The sequence below is a fragment of the Oreochromis aureus genome, linkage group 11 (genome assembly GCF_013358895.1).
Source record: "Oreochromis aureus strain Israel breed Guangdong linkage group 11, ZZ_aureus, whole genome shotgun sequence".
Lineage (NCBI taxonomy): Eukaryota > Metazoa > Chordata > Actinopteri > Cichliformes > Cichlidae > Oreochromis > Oreochromis aureus.
The window spans coordinates 35,774,874-35,787,898 of record NC_052952.1 but is presented as its reverse complement, the minus strand read 5'-3'; the positions used below and the strand labels follow the sequence as shown (position 1 = coordinate 35,787,898).

Here is a 13,025-nt window from a genome sequence, read left to right as displayed (position 1 = left end):
TGTTTGGCGCCCTGGGCGAACACAGCAGCCGGCCCCCCTCCCCTTTCGACGGGTTGTGTGTGAGACTTTAAATCATCAAACTGTAAATTTTAAATTGTTATTGATCCCTTTACCCCGAGTCCTAAAGTGTATATTCATTTTCTTACTCTTCTTATATTTATTGTTTGTTTACTTGCACTGCTGTAACTGGAGCCTCGTCGTCTCGTCTCTCTATATACTGGACTGTATGTAGCGGAGATGACAATAAAGTTTACTTTGACTTCAGCAGCGTGCAGGTGCACCGAGGGCTCTTGCGCTCACTTTTCGCGTATAGAATTTCGAAAAAACATCGGTGCAAATTATAAGTCTGTATCATGTCTGGTGTTTTCGTGTTTGTTGGTTTGTTTTTATTTTGTTTTATTTTGCAAGTTGGTTATTAGATGCTGCTCCAGCCAGCCAGAGAATCCCCGCCGCCCGCCCTCTCCTCCCTGTGCCATAAGCAGCAGGCGCACCTCGCAAACGGAGGGCGCCCTTACTCCCAGCCAATGGGCGATAGAAAACCGATCGGTGCCTATGCCATTCCCAATATGCGCTGGCATGACGTCAGGGGAGCATGAGTACGAGCAAGTTTTTTTTTTGCCGATGCCTGTGATGCCGCCCCCCACCACGATGCCACCCCGGGCAACCGCCCGTGTTGCCCGTATCTAAAACCGCTACTGAGTAGCATCATTTCACTCTTTACATGGGCAACAACCACAGTCACGAGCCTGGGAACGGACACTTTTATCTAAGCTTAAGCTACAAACTCACACAGTCTTCTTTAACTGCACCACCACAAGCCCAAAACAGATTCAGCCTTTCTAAAGTAACATAAGGAAACCTGTGATGTCTGTCAGCATGGAACAAACCAGAGAAGCCCACTAACCGTAGATCCTCACGGGGTCACTGGATGGGTCACAGTGTAACAAGCACAGTTACAGTTATGCAATTCCTCGTTCATCGCTCATTTCCAGCCGACCACCTTATAGATCACATCCATCTATTACAGTATAATAGCATATTTTCAACATATGAGAGCTAACATTTCATTCCTTTAGAGAAACACAAACAACTTTCATCTTTTGGGGCTTCGATTCACAAGTCAGTGATACCACTGCTTGAGTGGTAACTCACTTGAGATAAACTCACCATGCTGTTTGCTTTGCTTGCTAAACATAATTTAAACTGCTGCACCGACAAACTACTCAGTAACTGACAGGGAGCAAGGTCAGGATGTATAAGTAATGTATTTCCCAGCATATAAAACCTTTCAGAAAATCACTGGAGTCTTTAATGAATGCAAATATTTTCAAAGCTAAAGTTTATATCCATAAGGAAAATGTAAACTGCACAAGAACAAAGCAGAACCACATCATGAAACAATAATGCCAGACCAGATCATTTTTACTTTTAGTGTTCCAGAGAGCAGGGTGCAGTGAAACGTGTTTCTGCTTGCAGAAAAAAGCAGAATGCATGTAATGCATGGATGTGCTTTATTTTAATGGATGGATGTAAAAATAGTACAGTCTCAGTCACAGTTAAAATAAAAGTGCCACAGGCCCCCAGTCAGGGCGTTATACAATGAGTTAATGCAGGAATTTATATTTGCAACAGTGATAAAAAACTAAGAAAAATAAAAACAAAGTTAGTTAAAAACAGTAAAAGCAACCCTGACATTGTGTAAGAGAGAGAAGTGCAAATGGCATTAATAAGTGATATGTACACTTTAAAGGTAAGAAAAACGGTTGGATGAAGGTATAATAGAAAATATGTTTGGGATCTTGTACCTCACAGGTATGTTCACCTGTGACAGACTGAAGCCTTATTGTACAGATATAACTAAAGATCAGTAGGAATGATTCCCCGAGGTGTTCTTTATGGCAGTGAGGCTGAAAGGTCTGAGGGAGAAGTGTGGAGTGGGAGTGATGGGTCGTCCATGATGGAGAGCAGCTTATCTGTTTGTTCAGTGACCTTTGACCCTCACCGACTAAATCGCCTCCAAATTCTGACCAGTGATGCTTCCAGCTTTGCAGATTAGTTTATTAATTTACACAATATAGTTAAATTATATAAACAGATGTGGAAAAGTAACAATAAGAGTGCCCAGGTGGAAAAATAGACAAAGAGGCAAAACTGGCAACTAAAAAATGACAAATAAACTCAAATCGACGGCCAAATCGCAAAAGTCCGACACTAGAAACACCTCTGCAGGTAAAACCACAGCGGGCCTGTTCAGGCCATAAAATCCCTTCACATTGTTTTTATATTTCTATGACAGTTGCTTTTGAGTTTCCATACAAAGTAGCAGAGGATGAACATCATTTTAAAGGTGAAGTGAGGCATGATAGTAGGACGATGCTTCTGTTTTTTTTTTCTTTTTGTATATTATGACATAAACCTTGGTTATTTAACTTAAACTGTAAATTTAACTGTTAGTATTACAGAACATGTTCTTCATTAAAAACACAAACTTTCATCAAACAATAATAATATCCTAAATGTAAAAAAGCATAACAGCATATTAACACTGATGTGCTAACGTTTGAGCCTCCTCTGAGCTCCATGTTTCAGTTAGTGTGAACAGCTAGGAGAGTAAAAGACGATGTGGTTTTCAAAAGGCATAAACTTGACACATTTCTTGACTGTTCTGAGCAAGAATACTTTATTTCCATCTTTTACAGTTTTAAAATAATAAAAAGGGTCCAAAGTAGATGTTTAGGGACCCCACAGTTCTTACAAGCCCCACTTTAGTATCACAGCAGTGTAAGGCCTTTTTATAGCAGTTGAGTCTCTTTTAGTTCTTGTTTTGTGGATTTCTTCCTTCTGCGTTCTTCTGTTTCTGATTCTTGGTCCATCTTGCGTGTGGCTTTGTTTGGAACAGATTTTCTACAATGTTTGGCTCGGGGAAGTGAGAGACAAGGTTAAACCTTCAACTTAAAACCTCTGAGGTAGTCCACTGTGGATTTTGAAGCGTATACTGGCTCAAAGCAGGGTTTGGGAAAGCTTCCAAGTCTGCATGCGTGATAAGAGTGTAGAATGTTATGATAGGTTACCTCTGAACTGATGGATGATCCAGTTTGGCTACAATAAAAACTGAAAACATTGAGCTATGACTAAAAGGAGAACCGGTTGAACCGCAATGAAATCTTTTTAGTTTCTCTGAAATGATTTTATTTATTTTATGAAATTCTTTAGGATTAAAACTTTAATGACACAACAGTTATAAAGTCAATTGTTTTGAAATAAATCTGTAGTTGGAGCTTGTGTGTGAATACTAGAGCCTTTCACACAGAGTTTTCCAGCTGCTGTGAAGTCTTTCACCTGCAAAACATAAAAGAAATCATAGATAGCATATAGTTGTTTATATGAACAAGTTAACAGAAAGATCAACTCACTGTCCAGGTGAGATGTCTAATTTCCTCCACCGGCTTCTGTGACTGAAAAACACAAATGAATCAAAATGTTAGCCACCACGTTAGCCTCCATGTTAGCCTCCATGTTAGCCTCCATGTTAGCCTCCATGTTAGCCTCCATGTTAGCGGTGTAACAGGAAAGTTTTAGTTTCAGAATGAAAATAAACTCTGACAATTGGAGTTTTAAAATATCAGTGTTGCATATGTTTTATCATTTCGCTGTTACAGCTGCCCTGTTGGCTGCCCCTTCAAAAAAACAAAACAAATCTGGAACGTTGTACTATCAAGCTGCAGAGCCAGACTCTCCATTGTTATGTAATTTCCATGGAACTAAATCTGACTGTTGAGCAGCAAGTTAGCACATGTCCAGAGTCACATCCTGACATTGGAGTGTCGCACAGACTTTAGAAAAAGGTTGAAGAATTCAGAGATTCTGTCATTTCTCTGTGTTTTCTCTGTTTTTACTGCATTAAGCTGGTTTCAAGTGTGATGCTACAAAAAGAAACTTTAGCACTTTGTTACTGTAGGGCTGCTTTTTAACGCAGACCAGACCCGCTGGGTGATTTAGAAAATAAAAAAAATTCAAAATGTTATTGCACCATAAATCTAATAACTCGCCCACTCTTCTTTGTAGAATTGCTTTAATTCGGCCATATTTGAAGGTTTTCCAGCATGAACCGCATGTTTAAAGTATCTCAGTCTGAACTTGAACTATTTAAGTTCATGCCAGATACAACTGGTTTTTCACACAAGTCTTGGGGATCATTCAGATGTTTTTTGGTAAACGTGAGACGAGCCTTCATTTTTTTGTTTTTTTGGTTGCCAGTGGTTTTGCCCTTGGACTCTCCTATTGAGGCCATTTTTGCTCATTCTCTCTTTTTTTTGTTGAACCATGACCTCTGACCTTAACTGAGCCAGGTGAGGCCTGCAGTTCTTTAGAAAATGTTCTGGGGTTTTTTGTGACCTCCTGGATGAGTCATTGATGCACTCTTGGAGTAATTTTGGTAGGCTGGTCACTCCTGGAAAGGTTCAGCACTGTCCTAAGTTTTCTCCATGTGTGGATAATTTCTCACTGTGGTTCACTGGAGTCCCAAAAGCCTTAGAAATGGCTTTGTGAGCCTTTCAGACTGATAGATGTCAGTGCCTTTGTTTCTCAGCTGTTTCTTTAAATCTTTTAGCTTCCTTCACTTTGTCAGACAGCTTCTATTAAATGATTTCTTGATTGGTCTGGCAGTAATCAGGCCTGGGTGTGGCTAGTTCAATTAAATTCACAATTAACTTGTGATTTAATATGATATGAGGGACAATTCGTTTTCGCTTCAGGTAGGTTTTTCCTCATAAATCAAATCATTATTTAAAACTGCATTTAGTATTTAGCCTGGTTATCTTTTTATAATACTAACATTTTTTAATGATTTGACACATTAAAAATAGAAATCAAGAAGGGGGTAGTTCTTTTCCACGGCACTGTATTAACTCTTGTTTTTGTTTTCTCATAATCAAATATTGACGTCAGAGACCTCTGCTTGGTTTCACCCCTTTTGTGTCACCTGTGTGATTCGGGTAAGCCCCAAATGACAGCAGCGATCAGTTTAGGAAGTTTAAAAGTGAAAGTAAATAAATGAGACCCTTTATTGTTGGTTAAAAATGTCTGCAGTATTGTTTCTGGTTCTGTTGTACCCATCGATCTTTGTTGTTAGTTTTTACCCTGTGATTAACTGTGATGACGCTTCGGTGTAAATCCAGATGTAGAAATGACCACTAACTGAAACTTGGACATTGATCTCACCGAGTGTTTCCGCCTCGTCGCTACATCCAATCGCTTTCAGCAGGTCCACAGTCACCCGAAGAGCCCCCTCCTCGGTAAAATGGGACACCAGCACGTCTGCGATCTGCAGGCGGTTTTTACCCTCCACCTTGTTGCGCTTGACGCGCGGCGCTTCCCTGCGGTCCAGAAGCTGGTGGCAGAACTTCTCAAAGTCGTCCTTTGATAAATCCTCCAGCGCGCTCACCAAAGCAAGCTTTATAGTTTTGTGTGACATTTCAGGGCCCAGAAAGTTCTTGTAGCTCTGTCTGAACTGCAAAATACGCTTTTGTCCAACTTTAAGGAAGATGACTTTAGAAGGCGCACCCGGAAAAAGACGCATTTACTGCGACTGGGAAATATGGGTGCTCTAAGAGCTATGAGCGGAACACACACAGCAGCAAACATCTGGAACACACTCTGTCTGCCTTACGATAGCAGTGGGATCATGTTTCAAGTACAGTAAGACTTGCTGTAAGAATCCACCAACAACGCCTGTGTGAGTAAAATCTGTCGACTCATATTGTGCATTGGTTATGCAGTTTTTATGGTCTGTTTGCTTTTATAAATCCTAACAACCACATGGTATAGCGCCGCTGGGGGGTTTCGTCCATTTGTAGCATGTCTGTGGAGGTTCTCAGTTATGGAGGACCACAAGAGCCATTATTCTCTCGCCTCTGTCAGTGCGCCCCAGGGTGACTGTGGCTACAATGTAGCTTGCCATCACCAGTGTGCAGAGATGGGCAGTAACGCGTTACTTGTAACGCGTTACTGTAATCTGATTACTTTTTTCAAGTAACGAGTAATGTAAGGGATTACTATTGCAAAACGGTAATTAGATTACCGTTACTTTCACGTGAGGAACGCTGCGTTACTGCGTTACTAAAACCGTGATTTTTTTTGAGAACGTCTCATGACAGTGACGTGGCGAGTGCGCGACGTTAGTGACAACAGCTGTCTGCAGATCATAATATATGGAGTGCGGGACAGAGTGTAGCATGCAGCGTTTAAAGCGTGGAAGTACTGACCTTATTTTGAGTTTGATTCCATAAAAGTGACAAAAACATTAGTGTCCGTTATGCGTGGGAAGAAAACTTCTTTTACAGCGAAAAAACCCTAAACTTCCAAGCAAGCACCGAGTGTACTACGACGTAATGTGAAATTCACAGAGAAACTCGCGGATTCTTCCACTGACCGCTGCAGCACACCTGCACCAGGGTAAACCTCCGCCTACCCCAGTCCTGCTTTACAGGTGAAAATAGAGCAACAGGACCGCTAGTCTTTGATTTTATTTATTTTCTGCTGTGTTTTACTTTCATCTATTTGAAAGACTGAGTGTAAAAACAAAAAATATTTTATTTTATATGTGCTGGAATGTGCAGAAAATAGGTTTAAATGTTAAACAAATTTCTTCCAGTCAGAGAATGTTGCATATAATTTAATTTTTGCTTGATGCATAAAGTTAAAAGATTAAAACTAATAAAACAAGTTTTAAAAGAGACTTTTCCATTTGATTACATTTTGTATGATGAATTATGCAGAAAAAGTAGAATTGGGCTGAAAGATCTATCGCTTTATCACCTATTCAGGTTGTAAATCGTGTTTTAAAAAGTAACTAAGTAACTAAGTAACTAAGTAACTAATTACTTTTGAAAATAAGTAATCAGTAAAGTAACGGGATTACTTTTTGGGGGAAGTAATCAGTAATTAGTAACTGATTACTTTTTTCAAGTAACTTGACCAACACTGCCAGTGTGTGAATGTGTGTGTGAATGGGTGGATGACTGGATATGTAAAGCGCTTTGGGGTCCTTAGGTACTAGAAAAGCGCTATACAAATACAGGCCATTTACCATTATTTCGATGCGCGTGGCTCTTGTGGTCCTCCGTACTCAGTCATCCAGGTCATCATAGTCTAAAGAACATGGAAAGAAAAGCGTCTGGACTCTGCCTTTCTTTCTCTTCCTTTCCAAGCTCCCTAGAATATTATTGTAGTTGTTGGAGAGTCTCCTAATGTGATTGGCGCTGCAGCATGCTGCTCTCCGTGCATCTGTTTAGAGCAGGGCAACTCCAGGTCTGTTGTTCTATTTAACTGACTGGCCTCCGAGTTGTCCGGCCAACATCCACACCACATGCCCGCTGAACCTGCTTGCTGTTCCTTCCTTGCCAGACCGCGGTTACAAAATGTATGACTTCATTAAGACAAAAACAAAACAAAACAACAACATCAACAAAAACTTGCCATAATGTCGTTGTACAATGACAATAAAGAGCTGTTCTGTCCGTTTTCCCCTCAAACATGGACACGTGTTTTAGTATTTTGATGGTGGAATATTTTCTAATCCATGTGTGATGAAAATGTCCCATAATTGCATGGGTCCTGTAAAATGAAAGATGTACTAGGTGTTATAAATGTCAGATTTGCATTCTTGATCAATAACAAGGGCATCAAATAATTATCTAATGCATTTTCCTTACAAACGTGGCGCCATTTAGGGGGACATAAAAAGGCTTTCCAATAGTATACGATTTATTGCCAAGTAGCAAATAAACAAATGACCACAAGACACATTTCCTTGTGTTTTGTATGTAATATGTTGTCTTATAAAGGAATCTTATGTAGGGGAGAGCTGTGTGTCATGACTAATAGTTTACAATGAAGTGTATAGATGACAAAAGGAACCATTGTGGTGAAGTGATTCGAACTTTCTGTTAAATTACGCCAGTTCAAAGTCAAACAGAGAGAAAAGAGCAGGATAGAACTCACAGAGCAAGTCATATAAGAAGAAGGGGAGCGAGGAGGTGATGATGCATATGGCCAAATGAGTATAAAAGAGGGCTCTTAGAAACATTCAGGGTTCTCCCTCTAGTTCTGATCAAAGATCAAAGATCTGAACAGTTTGAAATTATTAGATTAGAAATCCGAATGAGCTCAAAGTAGATTAACTTGAAAAGTATAATTAAAGTGATTTGATTCTATTTGATTCTGATTTGATTTTGAAAATGAGAAAAAACATAATTAAGATAAATCTTTCAAAATTGTTGAATTTTTAAAAAGTTCTCTTTTTTAACTTCGTTGTAGACATATGAATCCCTCTTTGTCCACCAGGGGGAGCTGCAATATCATTAATTCCCCCAGTCTAATTTTATAAAAGAAGACTTTAATTCAACACGTTTATATACAGTTTATTTACATCAGACAACCATCATACGTCACTGAAACCTTCACAGCAAGTGCCTGAAAACCGCCAGTTTGTTATTCAGAGTATCAACAGAGGTAGACATGAGTTTTGTATTTAGAAAATAATAATAATAATAACATAAATGCACAAAACTCTACATACTCTACTATTTACAAATCTATTCTTTCTTTAGAAAAAAAACAAACAAACTATCAAACATAACAACCCCAGAGGACAAAAGTAAAAGTAACCCGAGTGCTTAAAATACCCCTGGCTGGTGTCTGTGCTGCACTTAAAACAGCCTGAGGTCAAGTAGCTATTTTTAACATTTAAGAAAAAATGATATGATGTCATTAAATATTGGCTGCACTATGGATCTATATACTTTTAATTATTATTACCTGAAATGCAGCATCTGTAAACTGCCTACAACAAGTTCATCCTCTTCCACGAGGCTTGAGGAAGCAGAGTTCACTTCGAAGGCTGAAGTACTCAAAACGTTCAGGTCTGTCAGCCAGCAGCACGGAGGCTCCTGGGGTCGGCCCCCTACTGTGAAACCCACGTTTCACTGCTGTGGTCAGAGGCTGTCGATACCCCAGAGCACTGCCAGGACTCTGTGTTTGTGGGTAAAACGTTCATACTGCTCAGGACCTCCTGTGCCGACTTTCCCAGCATGCCCTGCATGTCACAGACGAAGCGGTAGACGTAGCGCTTGCCCGCCGTCTTATGGATGATGTTTTTGTGGTAGTAGTAACGCAGGCCACGGCTCAGCTTCTCGTAGTTCATCTTTGGTTTGTTCTTGCACTGACCCCAGCGCTTCGCCACCTGCGGGATCACCAGCAAACACATGCTCAGAAAAATACAATAGAAATGAATAATGTAATTAAGTAAATGTACTAATAAAAAAATCTGTTAAAGTTTATAATAAGTAAGATGATTTATTTAAGTGCTTCTAAAAACAGAAGAATCCAAGTGTTTATTCAATTGCGTTAAATATTTGTGTAAAGCAGTAATATGAGCAGATTCTGTCTTCTATGATTTATTCCGACATAAATGAATCTTAACACCTTTCAGTAAAGCTGTGCAATGCTCGTTTCTGCCCCCTGTCAATCTGGCTCTATAAGTACCAGGATGAGCAGTATCAGCACTGCAGGTAATATGAACAGGGGCCCCCATCCAGTCATTGCTCAGTTAAATGGTACAAAGTTTCAACACCAGCGGTTCCATTTTTAAGAAAACAAGTGATTCCCAACTCAACTTTCTAAAATGTGATCAACGTTTCCCTCCAAAGTACAAAGACACACTCAAATGGAAAGTTTTGTGAAGTAGCTAAGAAATAACCTTTTATCGGTTCCATGTAGTGCTCAACAGTGGCTTTGTCTAAAACAGGATTCTTACCTCTGTGGGGTCAGACATCTTGAACTCCCATCCGTCTCCAGTCCAGGAGATGAAAGTGCGGCAGGCAGAGTCCAGCAGAAGCTCCAGTAAAAATTGCCACAGCTGGATTGGACCAGAACCTGAATGAAGAGTTTGTAGATAAATTAATGAGGTCAAAGTAAGTAGCTGGCGCTGTAATGTGTAATCTATGTTTCACATTACACAAAAAGAAAAAGAAGCAAACTCTAACCTGGATAAGCCGACATTCCTGTCATCTGCCCCTCCCTGTCCAGCCTGTGTGGAGGGGCGTTTTTTCGTTTCACCACACGGGGGCAGTACTGCTCTGAGGACTGGAGGCCGGGGTTTGAGGGACATGAGGCCATAGATGGGTGTGATGGAGGGGCAGCGAAGTTGGGGGACTGATATTCAGACCAAAAGCACGAGGACTGTCTCTGTGCATCTGAGTAGCTCTGATCTGTTTCGCCTGCACCAAACAGAAGAATCACACGCTTAACTACAAAAATCAGGTCACTGGAAAAGTGTTTGGTTTGAACCCACAAGTGAAATGTCTTACTTTGTACTGAGTTTGATCCCGTTCCTGTGAGGAAGGGGCTGTGGCTGCCTTCCACGGCAGGGCTGAACTGTCCGGTCTGGGACACCAAGTTCTGGTATGTCTGAGGAGACTCCTGGTATCCAGTTTGTGACTGGTCCACTGCCAGTCCATCTGTGCACCAGAAGGAGAGAGTTAGTCACAAACACAATTCCCTTAAAGACAACTTAAAATGAGGTCAGTGTATGCACAAATAAGCCCTGTGAGCTCGGGCTTTACTCTGCTCTGGAAGCTCAGTTTCAGAAGATTTTTTCTACTCACGGCTCTGTGTGATGTCACAGAGAGGGGATACACAAATATCTGTTTTTAAAAAGTAGCGACTCAAAAAGCAACACTCTGGTGTTCCCGAATAAAACATATGAACACTATAGGTCTCCTTTAGAGTTATTTTACATGTAGCATCAGTGAATGTGAGAACCTCACCTTGTGGATACGAGGCCCACCAGTTGAACTCCTGGTATACATCCAGGCTGAAGAGGGCAGCGTCACTTACTGAGGGTAAAAGAGCAAAAATACAAGATAAGTCAAAAACACTTGACTTTAATAAACAAGCAAAGTATACCAAAACACGTTTTTCTTTTTACCTTTGGTGTCATAAGGATGGGAAGCTTTTGGCGGCTCCGGGTAGCTGCTGTCTGCCGCGTACTGCTGCTGCTGCTGCTGCTGTCCGGGCGCTTTACTGTCTAACAGAAAAGACAGGTCTTCACCAGGGTAGTCTGGAGGTTCAACAATAATACAGACAGATGGAGTCAGTGAAGGATGGTGAAGACTGGATGGAAGCACAGCTCTTTTTAAAGCACCAGACCGATACAGGGTTACCTGTTTAATCGTGTAAACCTTAAACTAATTAATTTCACAGCAGTTTTTTTGCAGCACAGGATGACACTGTTCTTTGTGTCTAGGGGGCATCTTATACATCATATCTGTATAAGATTTGCTATAATGAGCACACAATGAGGATAAACCTATGTAATATTAGGCTACGTAATTAAAACTACACTTTTTAATTTAGTAAAGGGTTGAAATACTTTTTTGTAACTTTGTAAAACAAAGTTTTTCTTGTCAAACTCACTGTACTTAGATCTGTGTAAGCAGGGCCTATTTGCAAAACGCTTAATTCCTGATAAACTAAGGTGGTCCGTGACTTTATGTTCTTTTGCAAATGTTTAAATTATGTTTGTTTTTAAGGTGGATTTTTTTTCTTATGACTTAAGCTTATTTTATGATTATATTAAGACAAACAAATACAAAACATGAACTTAAAATCTGCTATGAATGTATAGTTTGCTGTAAATATGAAAGACTATGCTAAAATGCCGGTGTGGTGCTTTAAGAAGGAGGTTAATCAAAGCTCAGGTCTGCAGAAAAACTCATGGAGAGAAGAATTGTGGGGGAAATCTATAAGTTAGATTTTACAGTTGGGCTGAAATCTTGACGGGACATGAGAAAAAAAGAAAAAAATGCCCCCCAGGTTTTTTCAGTTCTATGGATGGAGGCAGCTTGGAGGAAACAAGGCAGGGAGGGGGAGGAAACCCCGGCGGAGGGAGTGTGACAGAGTAGTGATGGAGGGATGGGGAGTGGGGGGCGAGGGCTCTAAATCTGTTGGAGGAGGAAGTCTGGAGGAAAGGATTAGGAAAGACAGAGAGGGGAGTGCAACACAGAGACCGTCTTTAACCTGACCACCCTTCGTCTCTCTGTCTTTGCAGGTCTCAGCCCATTCAGACTATTTCACACACACATAATCACAGGCGTGTCAAGGACTCGCAGAGAAAGCTCTGACAGATGTGATGACACTGTCTGCGAACATGTTTCCTCTGTCCTTCAGCTGCTCGGCTTCAGAGGAAACAGATCGCACAAACATTAAAAAAAAAAAAAAAAAAAACCCTGTGTCTGATGTGTCTGAGAGTTTCAGCCCCGTGCACCAGGATCAGCAGGAAAGCCACGATGAAGCAACATCAGAGGGATCCTCTAAACTCACCATAAGATGCAAAGTCGAAACCAGCTGGCACTTCCTGCGTCCTGAAGTCTTCTGTGTAGTATCCGCTCTGGCAAACCTCCATCTGCGGTCATATGATTACAACTTTTTGTCATCACTGGGAATGAATTCAAACTTACAAACGCAGTTTAGAATCACACGAGTGGGGCTATAACGTTTCCCACTGGTGTTTATCTCGATGAATAATTAGGGAATAAATAAATTTATAAAAAGTCGGAAAAGCAAAGAATCCTGCAGTTTTCTGTCAGCTGACGTCCATCCTTACAGCACAGTTCACGCTTTAAACTGGTCGTTGTGGATGAACGACACTTGCTGCTCATTTTGTGTCGTGTTAAAATATATTTTAGTTTAAATGACCGAGCCTACCTTTACTTTGGAGTCGGCGTTTCTGTCTCCTGCTTTGGTCGAAGTGTCCCAGTACATGTGGCTCTTTCACAGCTTCTCTTTCACACTTGTACCGGCTGCAGCAGCGTGGAGTGGTCACTCTGCGGTCGGCCGCGTCCCGTTATAAGCTCAGCGAAAAGAAGTGGGCGGGGCGCGTGCCCGCGGTGCGTCGTGACCTGCTGCACTGAGGTTTGTTTAACACCCCCCACCCCCGACCCCCCTTTCCCTCCCCCCTCAGCAAC

General features: G+C 41.0%; 1 protein-coding gene and 1 long non-coding RNA gene across 3 annotated transcripts; both read right to left on the bottom strand.

Annotated features, from left to right (window-relative positions):
- Positions 1 to 2,656: 2,656 nt before the first annotated feature.
- On the bottom strand, positions 2,657 to 5,564 carry LOC116331564. The gene is made up of 3 exons (XR_004200301.2): positions 5,221 to 5,564; positions 3,414 to 3,455; positions 2,657 to 3,339 (listed from the first exon to the last, which is right to left on the bottom strand). It is a non-coding gene; the product is annotated as an uncharacterized LOC116331564 (long non-coding RNA).
- Positions 5,565 to 8,378: 2,814 nt separating this feature from the next.
- LOC116331556 (ETS1-related protein) lies at positions 8,379 to 12,874 on the bottom strand. 2 transcript variants are annotated; one of them, XM_031754284.2, is made up of 8 exons: positions 12,766 to 12,874; positions 12,382 to 12,463; positions 10,988 to 11,119; positions 10,827 to 10,895; positions 10,368 to 10,517; positions 10,044 to 10,277; positions 9,815 to 9,933; positions 8,379 to 9,241 (listed from the first exon to the last, which is right to left on the bottom strand). In XM_031754284.2, the coding sequence occupies exons 1-8, from the start codon at positions 12,820 to 12,822 to the stop codon at positions 8,963 to 8,965; spliced, it is 1,122 nt and encodes a 373-aa protein (XP_031610144.1). In that variant the 5' UTR covers positions 12,823 to 12,874; the 3' UTR covers positions 8,379 to 8,962. The 2 variants fall into 2 exon arrangements, with proteins under 2 accessions (XP_031610144.1, XP_031610145.1); XM_031754285.2 differs by having other exon boundaries at positions 10,988 to 11,086.
- Between the last annotated feature and the right edge of the window lie 151 nt (positions 12,875 to 13,025).

Coding starts and splice junctions, on each gene's coding strand:
- LOC116331556 (XM_031754284.2), bottom strand. CDS start 12,822: ATGTACTGGGACACTTCGACCAAAGCAGGAGACAGAAACGCCGACTCC. Junction 12,464..12,765: donor ACGCCGACTCCAAAGTAAAG/GTAGGCTCGGTC, acceptor ATATGACCGCAG/ATGGAGGTTTGCCAGAGCGG. Junction 9,242..9,814: donor AGATGTCTGACCCCACAGAG/GTAAGAATCCTG, acceptor GTGATCCCGCAG/GTGGCGAAGCGCTGGGGTCA.